Below are 20,655 nucleotides of genomic sequence, written 5' to 3'. Positions count from 1 at the left end.
GATGGTAACATTTTAGCAACAAAAGACAAAATCGTGTGGGAATCCCTGAGAGAAAAGAGGAAAGTTTCATGGCTCTTTGGGAGAACGTAGATCAATTCAAAATCAAGTTGGCAATACTCTATAAGATGACGTTTTTCTAGGTCTAAGAGAAAGTCTCCCATACGTGCACAAGGAGATGTATATACAATGGTGAACACAGTGTCTTTGTAACATTATAGAATTAGCAAGAATAACCTTGATGTCCCTAAGGAGGGGAATGAAGGAAGCTAAGAGGCTAGATTCAAGAAACATTAAGGATAATAAAGCCAACAGGGTTCATCTGGATTTGAGGTGGGGGACAGAGGTATCAAAGAGGGTGCCTGTGTTTTGAATTTGCTCAGCAGACCCGTTCTGTGCAAGAGGGAGCAATAAAGAAGGGCCAGGTGTGGGGTGATGATCACATATTCTGGTCTGGAGGAATGTATGCCCACATGTGGATGCGTCACGTGGCCAGTTGGACAGACGGTCTGAGCCACGAGGAGAAGCCTGGGCTGGAGACATACTGGGAGAAGGGAGGTAGAGGATCATCTGCAAATCGATAGCGGGTACAGGTGAAGGGAGACTATGGGGGTAAGGAAGAGGGTCTAGGACTGGTCTTGAAGGAACTACAACTATGTTTTTTAACAGCTTTATTGAGGTATAAGTGACACACAATAAATAGCACATACTGAAAGTGTACAATTTGATAAATTTTGACATGTATACACCCATAGATCCATTATTACATTCAAGATAATGAGCATATCCCTCACCTCCAAAGTTACCTGGTGTTCCTTTGTAACCCCTCCCTCCCTCCTGTCCCCAGGCAACCCCTGATCTGCTCCCTTGCTAGGATTAGTTCTCATCTTCTAGAATTGTATGTAGATGGGACCACACGAAATGTAATCTGCTTTGGTCTGACTTCTTTCCTTCACTCTAATTACTTTCCTTTTTTTTTTTTTTTTGTCCATGTTGTTGCTCGTATCAAGAGTTTATTCCTTGTTATTGCTGAATTGTAGTCATTGTATGGACGCACCACAATTTGATTATACATCGCCAATGTATGGACACTCAGACTGCTTGCACTTTTGAGCTACTACAAACATAGCACCTATGAATATCTGTGTACAAGTCTTGGTGTGGACAAACACTGTAACTTTTCTTGTAAATACCTAGGGGTGGAACGGCTGGATCATACGGGCGGGATATGGTTAGCTTTTAAAGGAACTGCCAAATTTTCCTCCAAAGAGGGGAGACTATTGAACATCCCCACCAGCAGTATACAAGAGGTCCAGTTGCTCCAACTCCTCACCAACACTTGGTATGGTCAGTCTTTTCATTGTAGCCATTCTAATAGGTATATGGTATTATTTCATTGTGGCCTTACTTTGCATTTCCCTGGTGACTAATGAGGAAACAACCTTTAGCAACCGGAAGAAGAGTGAACCTAGCTATACAGGAAACCCAAAGGAGAAGACAGAGATGCAGGAAGAAGACCAGAAAAACGTGGCATCGCGGAAGCCAACAGGAGAAATGGCTCAGAGAGAGTGGTCCAGAGAATCAAATGATGCTAGTGTGACCTGAAAATTCTCACTTGGATGTAGTGCCTTTGGTGCCGTTCCAGTAGCAATGGTTCCAGCTTCCAGCCTCTCTCCACGTTTGCAGAACAAGAGTCCGTGGTACTGCCTACTGGGGGGCACCCTCTCCTCACGTGTGCGGGCCCCAGCTCCCTCCTCGGAGCCCCTGTGTTGAAAGCACCAGTTGCGAACACTTTGCAGCAGTCCCACGTTTCCAGAGGGGGTCACAGGCTCTGTCTCCTGGGAGGCCAACTGCGACATGATTAGCATGCGGAAGTTTTCTTAGGGAGTGGTCTCAGGCTGGTCTCCTCTGAGAACGGAAAAAAGCAAGACTGGGCGAGGCCGACGCTGGGATGCTGAGGCTGGGATGGCCCTTCAGCGTTGTCCCCATTGGGGGCAAGGGGGCCGAGGCTTCCTTCCCTGCGGGGACCAGTCCCTGGACGAAGCCTGCCCCAGGAGGGAGGTGTGACCCTGGGTGAGGCGACTCTTCCAGCTGAAGGTGATGCCCGTAGATAGTTACTGCTGAGGACTGCCAACCCAGCAACCTCTTCCTTTCCTCTTCAAGAGGGATCGGGGCGGCACAGTCAGCCTCCACTACAAGGGGTTTCTCCTCCAAGTTTCCAGGTTCTTATCACCCAGCCTCTTCCTTTGGCTCCCCACCTCAGATTGGAAGCCATTTCCTGCCGTTACCGTTGCTAGATCACTTCAGAGCCCCCGGTGCACTTTTGCAATGTTCCAGCTCCCACTTAAGGGATTCCTTACACTAAACACTCTCTCGCTGTTCCCGGTTTCCTGATGTCCTCCTCCACCCAGAGGACTCCAACACCATTAGGGAGAAGGGTGCGGGGTGAGAAGCCCACGCTGGTGGACTGGTTCTGTGTCCCACTGGCTGGGTTACGTATATATAACCCAGAAAGGTCAATTTGGAAAATATCAGGATCATGTTTTGCTTTCGGCTCATGCATATCCGAGTCGTCTGAAAAGACCAACATTTCCATACAGAAATCTGGAATGTATCAGAACATGCATTCTGAGCCCTCCGTGTGTCTGCCCTGCAGGTAGGAACGTGCCTGAACTCTCTGAGCAACTTGGAGCCTGAGTGTAATCCATTTACGGCACTGCTGACATATTAATGCACTAAACGGCTCCCTGGTGATCTGAAAATGTTAACACAGTCACAGCCTGAGTGCCTAACTTCATGTGGACGTGACTCAGGCTCAGGGATAATCAGCTGAAAAACAGTATAAAGGGGTGCTGTAGGGGCAAGAATAAATCAATGATTTCTCCTTTCCATTTTTCTACCAGTACCAGAATGGATTTTCAGTAAATGCTGGACAGCAAGACCAGCACATCCCAAATAAACAGGTCCTGCCAGTTAATCAAGTGTCCATCACAACATTTAGATGTAGTCATACTGGCTTCAGGAAGCCTGTCTAAACTCTACTTCCCTGGCTCCCCTCACCAGCATTAAGAAGTCATCAGAATACAACCCACTTCTGTCAGTCAGAGTACATTTTATTAATACACCTTGTTCACCCTCATAGGGGGAGTTTAGATCCTGGTAAGCACCACTCATGTCGTTTACCATGAACTTGATTATGAGGAGGAAGCAAAACACAGCATTATTACCAAAAAGTCCTCGCTGATAGTCTTAAACCCCCCCAAAATAAATGTATTAAAGTCTTCAAATATACAAATCTAAAAATATGTTACAACATTTAACAGTAAGACTCAAGTTCATTTTTTAAAATACGCTTTAAAATATACTAAGCATCTCTCTCCTTCCCCTGATTCTCCAGTGATGGGCAGAAGTCCTCCTCACTGCAGTCCTCCTCACTGTCGGCCTCCTGGATTTCTGTCTCGTGCTCTGTCCCTGGGGGAGAAGGGGGCTGCATAGTACTCGAGGCGGCCACTACGAGGCTTGCTCAGCAGACCGCTTGTGCTGCCTCCGGATGTGGCCCTCACTGCCGGGGTCCTTCTGGTGGTTCGCTGTGCTAGTCTTTCCCGCGGTTTCAATCCAGGGGTGCTGAAGGACCTGGTGGGCGGTGTAGCGCTTTTTGGGGTCTACCACCAGCAACCGGCTCACCAGATCTTTGGCAGCTGTGGGAGGGCGAGAAGGAAGAGAAAATGAAATGAATGCATGGGCTCTGAATTTGTCTGCCCCGCGCACGAACTGAGATCACAAACGCCCATGTCAGCACCACACGCTAGAGGGCGCTGCCCCACAGAACTTTCTGTGATGCTGGGAGCCTTCCATGTCTGCACTACCCACTGAGCGTCTGAAATATGGCTACCGAGACCGAGCAACGGAATTTTTATGTGTTGACTTTCAACGAGTGCACGTTTCAACTGCAATAGCCACGAGCGGCGAGGGGCTACCATGTCGGGACAGCAGAGCCTTAGAGGATGTCCGCTCGTTTCTAGAGTCAGGGGGCCAGGCCTACCCCTGACAGCCATGGCGCCCCGTGCAAGAGAACAAATGGAGGCCACACACCATATGTCTACATATCTTACATTTTGAAATCAATCGTCGGGCTGTTAAATAAAATCTGTTCAATCTCCTTCCTAAGTTGGTAAATATGCCTTCACACTGACAAAGTTGAGAAACACGTGAAGGAAACCTAAGTACAAAACAGCACCAAGTCAAAATGAATTTCATTTCCTGCCCAAGATCATGACTGATTCTAGAGGGATGGGGGGGCAACTGGTGGGCCAGGTGGCTTGAGGCAAGGGGGGAGAAATGACTTCTCTGTGGCTTGTTGGCTCTCCCTGGCCAGCTCCCTGAGCTTCCTTTTCGATCACATGAGAAAAACACTTCTCCCCACCTTCCTTGGGTGATGACTCTTGCTTAAGATCAGCTGCTCACCCACCCATCAGCCCCTCCTCTACACCACTTTCCGCCCACCTCTTAAGCATGGAAGCCACAGGATTTCTCCTACCTCACCCACTTCAAGCTGGGTGAGTTCTGCCAACAAAGTGCCTGGGCACCCACCCCAAACAGCATCACTCCCTCAAGATCCCCAGAAGACTCAGCAGGGAGTGGGTCAGGTTTAAACTGGGAATTCTCAGACTCACATGTACAAGTGTGGACAACTGAACACCCCACCAACATGTCCAAGCTCTCTCTACCCCTCTGAACAGAGGCTCCTTGGCTACCCTGGGGCAATATAGGAAGTTTCTGGGTAAAGAGGTCTCCCCAATCTTGGAAGTAGGCCTGCACCATTTGGGCAGGGAATTCTGGGGTTCTGATTAAGTCACCTAGAAGGGGGGACCTGGTTCTGGAGGACACATCTCCTTGGCTCCAGAGTCCCCTTGCTTTGCTCTGTGGGGTGGGTATAACCAGAGTAGGGCCCTCTCTAAGGCATGGGGCTCAGGGCAGGGGCCACCATACCCAAATCTAAGGACAGTGCTGCACAGAACTTTCTAAAATGATTTTCAGTCCTTCAATTCCCAAGTCACCACTGGCTTGCTCAGCTCAAGACCCTCACTCCACCTGCAGCACGCCACCCCTCTCTCTACCTTATTTAAGGGGCAAAAAAAAATGAAGCCTTCTCCTTGCCTCATCCCCCAACCCCAAGTGAGGAGACTGAGGCTGGGGATGAGGGCAGTTCGATAACTCATCTTAGATGACATGGTTGGGGAAATTGAGGGAAAATAAAGTTGTCACTCCTATTCTACTTTTTAAGCTAGAGACTCAAAGCCCCTGAATATCCAGTTCCCAATTTTATAAGGGTAGCGGGTGGTACCGACAAATCAGTAGCAAAAAGGGGAAAGATGGGTTTTGAAAGGGGCCAAAAAGGAGGAAGACCCTACATGCCTCTGCTCCACTGGAGATAGCTAAGACCGTCACCCTGTGCCCTCCAGAGCCTCTGTGCTCCAACTACACCCCTCCACGACCCCTGGCTGTTCACGAGGAAGATACGCATTCCCGGGCTGCTCAATTCCCAGTACTTCTATATACGAGATGACTGTGATCTTTCCAAATGAGGGTTTACATTTCTGATATTCTTCAGTTCTGAGGTCCCTCCACCGCCTTAAGTATCTAGTGACTGCAACCAGTGGTCCGACTTTTTCATTGAATCCAAAGCAAGTCCTGTTTCCCAGAGTGCTACACAAATAAATCTCCACGAAGCTCACAGTTAACAAAGGATGAAGCACAGGTCGACAGCCCCTCTCCGTGCCCAGTTCTGAGGGGGGCCCCCTGCGCGCCTCATTACACAGCTGACCTAAAACCTGCTCTGCCGTAGAACCCAGGACGGGCCCCAGCTCTAACACGGCCTCGTGTCCCGCTCGGGGGAGCCAATCTCACCGTCAGAAATATTGTCCCAGTAAGGGGCCAGGAACTCGAAGTGGCCCAGCTGGATGATGGTGAAGAGCTCGTCCTGGTCCCTCTCCGGGCTGCGGAACGGGGGGAAGCCACACAGCAAGATATACAGGATCACGCCTGCGGCCCACATATCCACCTCCAGCCCGTAACCTGTGCGACAGGCAGAGACACAAGCCAAACCGAGACCAGGCTGGATCAGACAGGAGGAGACAAACGGGGAACTGTGGTTCTGGGTGACCGAGGACCGCAGCTCTCAGTAAGCACCAGCCACTTCTAAACACATGGGGGGCTGCTTTGCTGCCAAGGCCTACAAACGGGGGGGTCGACACCAGTGTTACCCAAAGCGTGGTCCTCAGACGACTGCCCGTTTGTTACCCTTTCTTAACCGGTCTGGGATAAAATAAGCATAGAAACTGAAAGTAAACACTTGGAAACGCATAGCGATTGGGCATGGCCATGACATCCAGCTGCATGGTCAAGGACACGTCTCAGTGATCGGAGTATAGGGCAGAGTTCGGGGGTTGTCGAGCACACGTGGTAAGTCACGCGTGGCATGAGCGGTGACCTCGTCCCATGTAGCAGAGCTTCGTGTGGGTCCACACTATATTAGAAATTCTAAAACCTTCACCAGAGACAGTTCAAGAAGCCCTGGTCTACCCCAGCAGCCTCTCCATCCTAGTCCTTCATTGTCTTTTCACACTGAAAAAATATTTTTACTGGCTCTCTCTTATGATTATAAAAAGACTGACATTACTAGCTGTATCCCCCATGAGCACACACACACACACACCCACACATATTTATACTTCCTGTAACGAGATTAGGATCACATTGGACATATTTTATACCCTATTTCATTCACTTAATGTATCATGGCATTTCCTATGGAGGAATGTCCTATAAAGAATATAAAAAAAATTCTTCAAAAATATGATTTCTAATAGTTGTCAGTATTCCCTTTATATAATAAATCCTCTGTGTTGTAATTTAAGTATTTCCTAACTTTCTTACACTATAATTCTGTGATGAACATCCTCATCTATTAAATATTTGTGCACATCTCAGACTATATTCTTGCAATAACTTTCCGGAAATTAAATGCACAATACAGTAAAGGTTTACACAGTAAAGGTTTTTGATATGTATTGCCCAATCATCCTCACAAAACCCTATAACAGCAGTATGGACATTTTCAAACATGTTCTAACTTTTTACCTTTGGAAAAGGAAAACACTCGGCAGCTATAATTGGGAAGTTGGATATTCATTATTAAGCCCCAAAGCAATGGTGTCAAGACAAATCAGCAAAAAAAAAAAAAAAAATTACAGAAATAATTCATTGCTGACCTCTTTCTGGCCAACTTTACTGGCCTTAGCTCTGTACTACGTTTCACACTCAGGAGGGTCTGGCTTAGCTTGGCCGCCCATCTTGAAATGTGCCCCTCGACCTCTGTGACACTGTACTCTCCTCGTCCTCTTCCTGCTTCCACTGCCTTGTCCCCTGCTAACCCGTCCTTCCTTCTCCATCCCCCAACTCTGGGCCTCCCTCCAGAGTCTGTCCCCGGCTGCCCTTGCTGGCATCATGAGGAGCTCCTTATCTCGCCCGCATGGGCTGCCATTTCCGAGTTGAGGAGTCTCAAAAGCACCCGCTCAGCCCAGGGCCTGACCTCCCTGCCAACTGGACAACTCCATGCATCCATCCTCATACCTCTACCAAATCACTGTGTTTAAAATTTCAACCCACCCACCCCATCTCCCAAAAGAGCTTTCCAACAGCCTTAGTTGGTATCAGCACCAAGGCTGTGGTTTCCCTCAGCATTCAGGGAGACTATTTGCTTTCCTTCTTTTACCCAGGTCATTGATGCCTCCACAAAAATGTCTATGGTTGTCACCACAGTGCCTTAGCCACTCTGCTGGCCACACTGAGTCCAAATTCCTCTGCTCAGCCTCCCCCGTTGTGGAAAATCCAGACTCAACCTAGTCAGCCTACTAAATTGCCCTCTGCAACACCGAGACCAGTCTTCTCAATGGCTCTACCACCCAACCCCAGTGCATATTCCTGTCTCCCCGTCTTACCTTCCCTGATGCTTCTGCTGCTGGGAAACTCTCTCCCTTCTCCCCACCAACCCCACAACCCACCCAGAGCTTTCCCATCTTACATATGATGCCTAAACTGATTTCTCCCAAAGTGCTACAGTGGCTAAACAGACATTCATATATTTGGAGCCATATAATAATAATAACGGTTTCCTTTTTATGTACTTTATAGAATGTGTCACTAAAACAGTTCATTGGATCCTCGTATAATATACAAACTGGTAATAAATACTACTCATGGGGTTTGAAATGGGACACCTTGCTCCTTAAAATGCAAAGTTGGAGGAGGAATTTTTAAGCCAATTACCATAAGAACTGCTTCAAATTTTTCCCATTACAGGTAGCCTTGGGTCAGTGGCACAAATGGCCTTCCTTGTTTGAGTTCCCAGGCTAATTCTCCGTCATCTTTTATCTCGCTCTCCTGCCCACACACACACACACACCCCAATCCCTCCATTGTAAGGGCAGCCCAGATGAGGAAAAAGTCCACATGCTTTGGTCAAGCTCTGTTTCAAATATCTCCATTAAAATCCAAGTGCGAGCCTGGTGCCAACTCTGAGATTTCTGATTGCTCCATATTGAAAAATATTAAATGTTAAAAATAAGACAGTTGTTAGTAAGTGAACCAGAGTCCCGTGGAGCAAGGTATAACACGTACCTTTCTCAGAAAGAATTTCAGGAGCTACATAAGTCGGAGTCCCACACACAGTAAATATAGGTCTCACCACATGCTTTGCAAGGCCAAAATCAGCCAATTTCAAGGTGGTAGATTTGTCCTCGTTTCGCTGAACCTGTAAGAAAACAAAATCTCCAAATCACCAAAATTGTGATGAGAACAAAGAAGAAAAACTAATGAGACAACAAGCATGCAAGGTCAGGATAAGCAAATGATAAACCTACTTGAGCTTATAGTTGATAAACCCAACCTGATTTCAGTGGTGGATACTCACATTTTCAAGTAAAACACCAATGAGTTAGATTCGCTCTGTTGTCCACTACGGTAGTACCATATTGCCACAGATGGCTATTAAAATTTGTATCAAATTAAAAATTTAGTTTCTCAGATGCACTAGCCATATATCAAGTGCTCAAGAGCCATTGAAGGTTAATGGCTACCATATTGAACAGTGCAAATATGGAACCTTTCCATCACCACAGAAACTTCTATTGGGCACCACTGAGTTAGAACAAGGATCAATGATATTTTGAGCACTGACTAGCATTAGTGAGGACTAGAAAATGTCTCTGGGGAATGTGAAATTTGGGCAGAAAAAAAAACAAAGGGAAAGAACTAGAAATTAGAAGGAAGAAGTAAGCAAGAAGTGGAGAAACGCTAGGTACAGACCCTAATTTGAGGACTGGGGAAGGTCTCAAGGACCAAACAGACCAGGAGTCTTTAGTTCCAAATCCAAGACTTGCCTCTGGATGGTCTTGGACCAATTCTTCATTCATCTAAGCCTCTGTTTTCTCCTTTAAAAGGGGAGGGAGGTAATCAATTCCCGCAATTAGGCTTGTGTCAGGAGTTCCAATCAATGTCCATAATCTACCCTGCGAAGTCCTCCTCTAAAGTAACCAACTGTCCCAGGCCGCCAGGAACTGAAGGCTTCCCAGGATGTGAGATTTTCATTTTTAAAACTAGGACAATCTCTGGGGCGCCTGGGTGGCTCAGTCCATTAAGCGTCCGACTCTTGATTTCAGCTCAGGTCCTGATCTCAGGTCGTGAGATCGAGCCCTGTGTTGAGCTCTGAGCTTATCAGGGAGTCTGCTTGACATTCTCTCTCTCCCGCTGCCCTTCCCCTGCTCTCAAATAAATTAATTAATTAAAAAAAAAAAAACTAGGACAGTCACAGGCAAAGCAGGATGAGGTGGTTGTCCTTGTTTCCACATAATACAGAATTAATGCTACTAAATAAGAATTTATTCATATATATATATGATATATATATATATATGAGAACAGACCAACTGGATTCTGTTAACATTTTTGCATGAAGGTGAAAGAACTTAGTTCTGATTCTTTAGACCCCACTTCCACCAGGTTTTGGAGAAGGGGAAAATCAGTCGTTTTTAGAGCACAGAAAAGACATGACCCTCACTCTGAAATGAAGACGGAGAACCCCTGCTCTCCTTTGTCTTCGTCAAAATGGATCCTACCTGCGTCTCATTCTTCCAAACAAATTCCTGTGGCCAGCTTTCTGATCACTGGTAAACCAATTCCCACTGCCCAGCTAATGTGTCCTGTCCTCCTTCTCCCTCAAGGTATCTGCATGCTAGATGATGTGTTAGGAAGAGGTGGGTCTTCACCTAAAAGAAATGAATCTCAAGAGGTGAGCCTAGCAGGTATTTAGACCACCACGCAAGACACGGCATAAGTAAAGATATGTTCTATTTCACGTAAAAACAAACAGCGAGGGGGCAAACCTAGCATATTTTGCAGTAAGTGAAAGATGCATTGGTTCCCTCCTTGCTACGCAGGTGCTTTTCCACTCTGGGGAAAGGTTAAATCATTGGACACATGAGAACTCCAATCTTCAACGCTAGTTGGTACCCAAACAAGTAAGGCAGAAGGGCGACCCATAGGAGGTCTGGCCTCCAAACATCAGAGAGTGTTAAGACTCAGAGCAACAGCCTTCCCCCTGACCAAGTCTCAGGACACCAAGAAATAAAGGCAGAAGCCAAAGGGTTCCCACGGCCCCTCGTTCCCGGGAGGCAGGAAGCGAGGTATCACAGCCCGGTGGCACCTGCCTACTTCCAGCTCTAGCCCCGCGTGGGCCCCACTCTGCAGCAATCCAGGTAGCCGCCCCTGGCAGCTGGTCTGTGCACGCCAGGAAGGTGCTGGTTCCCTACCGGGAAGGCGTTCCGAGCCCCTTTAGCAGACTTGTTACCCATCCTTCCGACCTCGTGTTCACAGAAAGCTGCCCACGTGATCTCTAGCAGGGAGCTTTGAACGGTAGATTCTGCAAGTGTGGCATCTTTTCCTCCCTCCTGTCGTCTGCCTCTTGGGAAAGGTGCACCTGTCGTCACATCCTCCCTGGCACCTTTCCTCCCAACAGAAAGGACAAAGCTGGGGGCTGTCAAGGTCTCGGGCCCAGAGCGGAATTTATCCATAGAGGGCAGAGATAAGAGTGGAATCTTAAAAAACAAACAGAAAAAGTCCAGCTCCTAGAAACAAAGAGTAGGACGGTGGTCACCAGGGACTGGGGAAAGCTGGTGGTCCAAGGGTACCAACATTCGGTTGTAAGATGAATATGTTCTAGGAATCCATAGTAACTGTAGTTAATCATTCTGTATTGTGTACTTGAAATTTGCCAAGAGAGATCTTAAACATCCTTACGAGACCAAAAAAATGCCACAAAAAACAAAGCAGCTCTATGAGGTGATGGACAGGGAAATTAACTTGAGTGTGGAAATCCTTCCACAATGTATACGTGTATTGGATTGGATCATCATGGTGTACATTTGAAATATATCACAATTTTATTTGTTAATCATACCTCAATAAAGCTCGGGGGAAGAAATTAATGCATAGTTTTAATTAAAACATAAATTTTGTTAAATATAAGATTAAGTAAATTTATACTTTGGAGTTTTTTCCAAGGCACATTCTCAACAAAACTTTTATTTTCCACTTAAAAAATAATTACAGCCCCTATGGCTGTCTTGAAACCCAGACAGACAGCCAGTGCTCTGGGGATCCTGGTCACACAGAAGTGCCCCCAGGAACACAGCCACCTTCCCCCCTGGAGGGACCCCTGCTGGACCCAGCACCACCTGAGGGATTGATGGCAAAAGCCCCTTTTGTAACAAATCGGTAAAATCAGGGTCGAGGTGACTGGCTCTGTCCCCTCCTGGCAGAGGTCGGCCTCAGGTCCACCTGCTTCTGGTTCTCCTGGAGCGGGGGGCGCTGGGCAGCCTCCTCATGTCCCGCACTGAAATAACCCTTTGCAGGACGATTCAGCATCACGCACCCATTACATGTACAGTCTAAAGCCCAACAGCCAGGTGCAAACTCCAGCTCACCATTTACTGGTGTAACTGGCTAAGTCACTGGTCCTCTCTGTGCCCCCACTTCCTCCTCTGTGAAGTGAGATGTGAATGAGATGTGTGGTGAGAATTTAATGAATTAACATTTGTAAGGTGGGATAAACAGTACCCCAGCACCTAAGAAGCATGACATAAGTGTTTGTTAAGTAAACCCTACTATTGTAGCCTCTGTAACCTCGAAAGAGCAGGACTGACTTCAGAGAAAATGAAAAGTATGGGAGGTTGTCCTTGATATCTTCCTTGTCCAAACCGAAGGCCCCTATATCGGGCAGGGCCCTGGTCCATCCTCTGCTGTGAAAGCTCCAGCCCCCTCTCAGCTCTTGCCTGCCCTGCATCTCATCATAGAAGCTGAACCCCTCATGGCAAAGGGGAGCTGAGCTGTTAATGACTGAGCTACGATAAAACAGGGATGAGGCTGGCTGACCACACCCCGGGGGAGAGGCTCCTTGGGACCACCTATAGGAGAAATTACCAACTTGTCTGCAGGCACATGCTCTCACATCTCTCCTGGAATGGGGACAGAGGTTGCCAATGCTCCCAGCAGGGCCTGGGGGGCCGAGGGCAATGGGAAGACCGGCTCTCCCTGTACACCAACAGAACCATGGGCACAGGAATACAGGGCACGCCCTCTCCGGTTTCCCCAGACAAGAGTAAGTTCTCTGCACTTGCTTTGGATCCTGCCAGTGAGCTTACTGCTCTTAGAAGAGAATGTGTCTTAATTACGGAGTCTGAGTTACCGCAGGCAACCTAATCGATGCCTCCCTAATTAACCTAACTGAAGGGAAAGTCACAGATGCAGACAAAAATGCGATTCGGCTGTGGTCTGCATAGCGAGACAGATAGGGCCCAGAAGGAGACAGGGAGGTAATGATTAGAATAACTGACTAGAAAATCGCGTTCGGAAGGGGAGGACAACAAAATAGTGTGGTGCCTACTAGAGTTTCCAGCTGGATCATCTACATTAATCACATTTGCTGGGTAGTTGCTGAAAAAATATGTCCCCCACAAATATTTGTATTCTCCCAACCAAATGATCAGCAGGAAAAGCATCTGGCTGTCTTGATAACACCAAAATAAAACATGCCCCCAGGAGAAATAACAAACTAGTCCTTTCCTCAGAGAAACACCCCCAACTCCAAACCCTGGCTCCACTGAAGGACCAGCAGATTCAACACGGTGGAAACTCAGTCTTTTGTTTCACACATTTATTAGGTTAAATGTCCACATGCTGAGGCATGCATTTCCAAACACCAAATCCGTGTTTTACATTATTCCGTGCCCTTTCTAACACATGGTATGCTGCTTCTTTTCTCTTCTCGGTTTCATCCTGCTCCTTGTGTCTCGGGATCATCCCCACGGCACTGCCCACAGCAGACGCTGAGCCCGGGGGCTGGTTAAGATCTGTGGAGTCGTTTGTCCCTTCCAGAAAGCGGCTCGAGACCACCGGTGTTTTTAATTCTGCTGTCTCCAGCTTCTACTCTCAGTAGGGACGTCACATCCTTTGGAGCCATCCGTGTGACTTGCGTCTTCTCATCTATTTCATCTACGTGAGCAGCTTAGTTATACTTAAAGTCCTGCACTGACTGTGTGAGTTTCCTTTTGTTTTGTTTCTACAAGCACCTCCCATTCTTGGATTCAGAACAATTCCCTATCTTAATCGTGAAATCAAATGAGGGACATCCTCCCGGGATAACTCTTCCTCCTAGCATCTGAGGGACTTCTGAAACCACCAGCTTTTCCACCCAGATGGGAATGTGTATAAAACATCCTCCCACCAACGACTGTTCACCTCTGATTGAAATCTCAACATGGAAGAGATCCCACAACTTTAACCGGCAGCTCATCCCATTTGTGGCCAGTTTAACTTGTGAGGAGGTTCACCCGTGTGTTGATTCCAAATTCCACCCCCTACACAGTTGTCTAAGTCTGCCCTCGGGGAGGGAACTGAAGAAAGCCATACTCATCCCAAAGGGAAACAGCTATCATGATTCCCAAGTCACCTCTGGTTTCTCTAACTTCATATCTGAGGATCTTCCAGTTGATCCTTGTAAGACCTATTCTCCTGACCATCACCCCTTTCTAGATCCTTCCTACACTAAGTTCATTGCCTGAACCAACAGCACCATCATTGCTTGGAAGCTGGGTAGAGATCTAGGCTGCCCAGACCCACTGAACCTGAACCTACGTGTCGACAAGCCCCCAGGGTGATTCGTGTGCACAGTCAAGTCCTGGATGATCTCCATTTCATCGATGCCTCTTTTAACAAAGAGCGCTCAGAAATGAACACTACGTTCCACGTGTAATTTGATCAGGACAGTGGACCTCAGGCCTCTCAGTGGATAGGGCACTGGGTGGCCATAATGACAGCCAAAGACTCCATTCGGTGTCCCACTCTGATGCCCCTTCCTCAGTAAGCCTTTTGAGGGGTTCAGAATATGCCACCCCAAATTATTCCACTTTGACATATTGATTATTAAACAACTCCTATCTTCCACTAGTTTTCCCATGATTTTACTTGCCACAATTTGCTGCCCCTAAAATCCTAGAAACCCTTTTTCTTTTATCTTGTCACTTCTCTAAAAATTTATTGTTCTTTTAAGATGCTCTATAAAGCCCCAATTTCGAACTACCCATTTGAGTTACTCACCCCAGAGCTCCTCCCATGTGTGTGTGCTGCATTCATGCCCTCCGTCTGGTTTTCTCTTGTTAGTCTGTCTTTTTTCGATTTAATTTCCAGGGTCCTGCCAAAGAACCCAGGAGGGTGGAGACAAAAGGGTTTTTTTCCTTCCCTACACCTTCGTGGGCCAGGTTGGCCAGGTTTGGCCCATAGCCCCTGTGCCCACATCTGAACCTGCTTCACTGACATCTCCATTTCTCTGTCTCACTGCTCTGGGTCATGTTCCTTCCAGAGCTCGGTTCTCAGCTGCCCTCCAACTGCAAGAGTGTTAGAGATGAATTCACACAGCACTGTTAGGACTGCTGATCCATCTGCATCCATCACCCCCTTTCCCAGCCACACCAAAGTTCCCTGATTTGAATCCAGGTGGTCTCTATTATTTACATAAGCACCCATAAAACACCTGGAGGGCCTCAAAGCTTCAAGAGGAATCTTTATTTTTCTGAACAATTAACAGCCTCCTGTCCTTCAATGGTACCTCAATTTAAATGTGACCTTGCAATGTTCATCTCTGAACAGAAGATGGCAGCAGAGTATAGACCAAGCAGCAAGTAGTAGCCCCCCCCCCCCCCCCCCCGCCCCCACACCCGCCCCCGCCTCAAGCCAAGAAAAATTCAGATGTGGTTAAGCCTACTTCTTACTTGATCCTTCATGGTCCTTCTGGCCTTTTCCCTCCAAGATTCCATTTTCAACTGGCTATGAGGACTTTATGATCTTAGAAACCAACTCACACTGAAATACCAAAATACCAATGCCTAGAATCAATTTACATTTCAACAGCCAAAGATACCGTAATGCAAAACAATGATTGAAAGCATCAGTGGAAACAAAGTCTTCCCTGGGACCTGTCATGACAGGCCAATGACAGGCCTTCATCTGGTACTTTTCTACTTCATTAACACCTGATATTCACCCAACAAATATTTAGATGCCTAGGGTTTGCCAGATATTTTTCTAGGTACTAGGAGCAGTGGATGTTCAGGATGGAACAGAATGTGGAAAACCGCAAACAGGGCGGACAGACACCTCTTTCAGGGGGTGGGGTGTGTAGTTCATAAAAGTGGGGTAGTAGCTGAGGGGGACGTGGAGGAAACAAGCTTTGTTTTCTTAAGTTGGGAGATAGCACGTCTGTTTAGGTGATGATGCAGCCGTGCCCTGGGCTGGAGAAGTCTGGAAGAGGCGCAGGTTCCGTGTGAAATCCGGTTTCGGCATCCTGAGTTTGAGATGCTCATCACATCAGACAATCAGGTGGTGACCTGAAGTGAGTGGCCGACCACGGGCCCACCCTACTTGAGCCAGGAAACATCTATAGTCCACCCTCCACTCTTTTAACCCAACACTGGGTTAAAAAGACACGGCATCCAGGGACTACTCCCCAGGCTCTGTGGCCAGACATCCCCTGCTGGGGGATCTCCGGCCATCCCCTAGGTGTGGTGTAGCCTCAGTTTCCCCACGTGTACATGGAAGTAATGAAGCCTTCCTCAGAGGGTTGATGTGAGAATTCTATGAAAATGCAAAGTGCATAGAATCGTGACTAACGTGCTAAAATGACATGACAATAAAGTCTGTGCGTGCTCTGATGGGACATGGGCTCTAATCAGGTGGGAGCACAGAGTCAATGTCTCAGTGCAACAAGTATAGGTAGTGATTCTCCAGGGACAGTCCTCTACTACCACCCAAGAGATACCAGACAGCGTCTGGAGGTATTTTTGGTTATCACACCTCAGGGGGATGCTAGTGGCATCTAGTGGGTAGAGGCCAGGAAGCTGCTAAACCTCCTACAATGCCCAGGACAGCCCCCACAGCAGAGTCATCCTGCCCAAACGCCAACAGTCGGTGGAGAATCCTGGTGTAGAACAAGAGAAATAGGGCCATCACCATCAGGTTCAGACTAAAGTGACTACCCCCTGGTAAAAGAGACCATTGAGGTAACTAGCAGGATGTTTCCAAACCAATGCTTGGACTAATGTGTGATTTCCATACTCTCCTCTCTTTCTGTATGGAAACACAAAGAGTATGCTCCTCCTCACCAGCTTCTCAGTCTTCCTGATACTGGAACCCAGCCAAGTCCCCCACCCCCCCCCCCACCCCCCAGCTTTCAAGGGACCAAAGTCCACATTCAACATTGAACTTTCTAAGGAAATCATTTAATCCAGTCAAGCAACTGAACTGTCAACATGTGTTTTGCAAAAGAGCTCAGAAGTAAGACTGGAATTACCTGGATTTTTGTTTTAGCTCTGCTTACACCAAAAGAGCCAGAAGGCCCCCACCTTGACTTTTTCTGAGCCTATTTTATCACCTACCATATGGGAGAGGTCTCTAGACTTCCCAGGCAGACCTAACTTTCTGTGGCTATGCTACAATCTACCAGAATTTGAAACCATGCAGCAAGAAAGGATCTCTTTCATCTCAGTTTTAGCATTTAGGGACAGAAAAAAAAAATGTTAAGATCACCAGTCTAGTAGAGTGTCCAGGAGCTTGGAAGGGTCCTGGGTTCAAATCCCACTTCTCCTCATTTGCTGTGTGACTCTGAGCAAGTTACTCAACCTCTCTGGGCCTAAGTTTCCTTCCCTGTAAAGAGAGGTAAGTGCACTTACTGCACAGGGTGTATACAGCAGGTAGCAGGAGCCAAGGGCTTGGAGCAGTGCTGGGTCTATAGCGAGCACCATGTGTTCCCCATCACAGGTGTAGTTCAGTCCCTTTGAATTAATTAACTAAAAGGAAGGGAAGATTTTTGCAGTCTCCCTGATTCTATCCTTCACCACCTTGAGACCCTGACATTTGTTAAAACCAAAGTTTTACCTAAAATAATACTAGAAACATTACCATTTTGCAGCCACACCTAAGTACCTAAAAGCTAAACGGCTTTCACTTGCCCCCCACAACCCGTGAATGTGGGCGGGGCTTGATCCACAGGTAAAAAACAAACTTGACACATAAAATCTGAACTTGAAAACAGATAAACCAGCGGAGGAGGGTAGCTGGAACCCCAAGGTCATTCTTGGCACAGCCCTTGAAGAAGCTTCCCTGCAAGGACCCTTCTCATTCCCTATCCGAGAGCCCCGCCCCCACACATGTGGTAACCAAGCCCAAACAAAGGGCATGGCTATCCCAGAGGCAACCACAGCTGGACAAGGAGACAGTGTGGGTCAGGGCAGGAGGACTGGGGGTCTGCGTGCAGAATAACAGGGTTGTTATGTCCCCACCAGGGCAGGGTAAACAAAAGCAGGCCGAGAGGAGGGGAAAGCATTTGAGAGATGCCTTGTACCATAGAATGAGGAGGCCCAACTTTCTATGAGGCTGGGGGGCTCCAAGAGATCCAGAAAAATAACCCATGAAGTTTGAGTGATTCTGGAAACAGAGACCTGGCAGGCACTTCTTATCTACACTTTCCTGAAAGCTGTAGTCTCCCAGATTTGTCCTATATCCAGCAGTTCCCCGGATCTCCTGAAAGAGGACTTGGCAGCATCCCCGTGACCCCACAATGGAGATGGGGAGAAGAGTGAGGGAGGATGTGGCAGCACCCCCCAAATGACCCTGAGCCATACCCATGCTGAGGGACCCATCCTGGCCAATGAGATAGAACAGGAAGTGTGCTGAGGAGCTCCTGAGCCAGAGTGTCCTCCACTTTAGAAAGGGGAGAACACCAGCAAGAGTCCATGCCCTGTTTCTCCTGCCATTTATGTGAGTGTGACAATGTGATCCTTGGAGCGTGGTAGACACTTGCGGGCCCTGAGGGAAATGGCAAAAACTGCCTTGAGATCTTTGACCTGCTCCATTAACCATCCCTGCAACCACTTGTCTCCAGGCTTCTTGTCACTGAGACAACTAGATGTCTTCATTGTTTGAGCCATTGCTCCACAAGGTATGCTCTGCAGACCATTAGCACCACCTGGGAACTTATTATAAATGCAGCATCTCAGGCCCCTCCCACACCCACTAAATCAGCATCTGCATCTTATCAAGATTCTCGTGCACATGGCGATTTAAGAAGTGCTGATTTACCCCACTGTTAGTCACGTGGTCCCATGGCAGCAGGAAGATAGCTCAGCTGCACCAAGGAGAGCCAGGAAGGGTGTCCTCTCCCTCCCTTAGCCTCTGCTCAGCCCTGACAATTCACCCCGCTCCCCTGGATGCAAACTCTCCACAGGCACACATCTCTATGTTTCTGCCTCCAAGTCCTTCCCGGAGAGGTAATGAACTGACATAAAACACCAAGCCCACCACAGTATGGCCGTGCACGTAATTTATCAAAATTCCCAAGGTCAAGGTCCTACCCAGGAAAGCCAAAGTTATGACCAACAGAATTACTATTGTCATGGTCACCATTACTTATTCATGGGCCTCCAGTTGTGCCCTGGAATCTGACAAGGTCAAAACATCAGAGATGGTTCCTACAGGGGAAATTCACCATCTTGAAAAGGCACCTGGGGTCAAATGCCTGAGCATGTGGCCCACATGAGATTCTTAGACAAATCATCCTTTAACCTGATTCTATATATTCTATCCGACTGACTGAAAGGGATTTTAAGAGTTTTGTCTCAATATGGAAAAGTGGAGTCTCCTTGCCCAAAACAGTAGTTAGAAATTAAAGGTTGGGGTGGGGGATCAACAGTATATCGGCATCCACACAGAATGCCCAGGTCTACGGAGTCCTTAGTCAGAAGGCCCAGTCAGAACATTACAATCACGTCGGCAAGGTTTAATGAATGAGAAAGTGGGAAAAGGAAGACCCACAGCTGAGTTTGCCCCACCCCATCTCTATCTCTGTGCCTTTATCTGTTTTAATCTGTCCCTCTCCTTCCTTCCTTCCTTCCCTCTCTCTAGCCTTCCTCTCCATATCCTCACATAACCCCTAACACGCAGGACATCTGGAAGAAGCTGAAACAGAGCCAGGGGTTTCAGATTACTGCAATTAGACAACCAGATCTTAGACCCTGGACACTCGTTGAAGGGACTCACCAATTTGCTTCCTCAGATTAAGGGCATTTTGAAAATACAGATTTTTAAGAAACTTAATCTTAGATCCTCAAATAGCTCACAAGAAATCACTCAGAGCAGCAACAACACACATGAACACAAGTATTAAGAAGACATTAGCAGATTGCTGTTATGCACCTTTACTAAAGGACCTGAACTTCAGGACTCCTTGGGGGAATGGAGTCACAATTTTAGAAGTGATTTAGCAACGTTCAGCAACATTTTCAATCGTGCTTTCAAGTTGTCTCTGTTGCTGATAATTTACTACAGACGGTAAATTATCAGACATCCATCCTTGTAGGTGACTCTTTCAGAAGGAACAAACAGAGGAAAACCTCAGTTATCAAAATGACCCAGTATCTAGAATTTTGAAGACTTTAAGAAATTTCCTGAAACTTCTGGCTATGTGGTCAAGCCTTAGACAATATGTGGGTTCACTTACTATATGGATACTTTTTATTTTCCTGGAAACTGTTAAAATGGAGACCACAAGCCACTCTCACTGATACAAGCTTAAAGTCATAACTCTGATGTCTCCTGCTGGAATTCACCCTGGGATTCTTGAGATGGTCTCTTACAAACCTGTCTTCTCACAAACTTGATCAATATTGGCCAATGACCGAAAGGCTTATATCACTGCACTTTTTCTTTCGTGATTTCCTGTTATCGCTGAAATCCCCATTTCTTGATTTTATTAAGTATACCTTAACGAGATATGCTTCATAGGCATCAAATGTTTAGTGAATGCAATCAGTATATAAATGCATTCATGAATTCTTGGGCCGCTAAGGAGAGGCCCTGGACGCCTCTGTCTTAGATGCTAAGGGGAAAGAAGACTGAAGCTGGAGCTGGAAAAAGAGAAGCCGTGACGGCCAGGGAGAATTGTGCACCGCAGACCCGCTCACAGCACTGAGTCCTTCTTGTACATCCAAGTAG

The 20,655-nt window shown here is 47.2% G+C and overlaps 1 protein-coding gene across 2 annotated transcripts in view; it reads right to left on the bottom strand.

Moving 5' to 3' along the window:
• Positions 1-962: 962 nt before the first annotated feature.
• DCLK3 (doublecortin like kinase 3) overlaps positions 963-20,655 on the bottom strand; it is a 51,157-nt gene continuing 31,464 nt past the window's right edge. For both annotated transcript variants that reach the window (XM_036091325.2, XM_036091322.2), the window contains exons 3-5: positions 8,677-8,809; positions 5,905-6,072; positions 963-3,695 (exon numbers count right to left, since the gene is read on the bottom strand). In XM_036091325.2, coding sequence (XP_035947218.1) covers positions 3,508-3,695; positions 5,905-6,072; positions 8,677-8,809 — 489 coding nt within the window. In that variant the 3' untranslated portion in view covers positions 963-3,507. The remainder of the gene's footprint in view (positions 3,696-5,904; positions 6,073-8,676; positions 8,810-20,655) is intronic.

The sequence above is a fragment of the Halichoerus grypus genome, chromosome 1, assembly GCF_964656455.1.
Source record: "Halichoerus grypus chromosome 1, mHalGry1.hap1.1, whole genome shotgun sequence".
NCBI lineage: Eukaryota > Metazoa > Chordata > Mammalia > Carnivora > Phocidae > Halichoerus > Halichoerus grypus.
The sequence above is the reverse complement of the archived record's forward strand: the minus strand, read 5'-3'. Positions and strand labels throughout refer to the sequence as shown.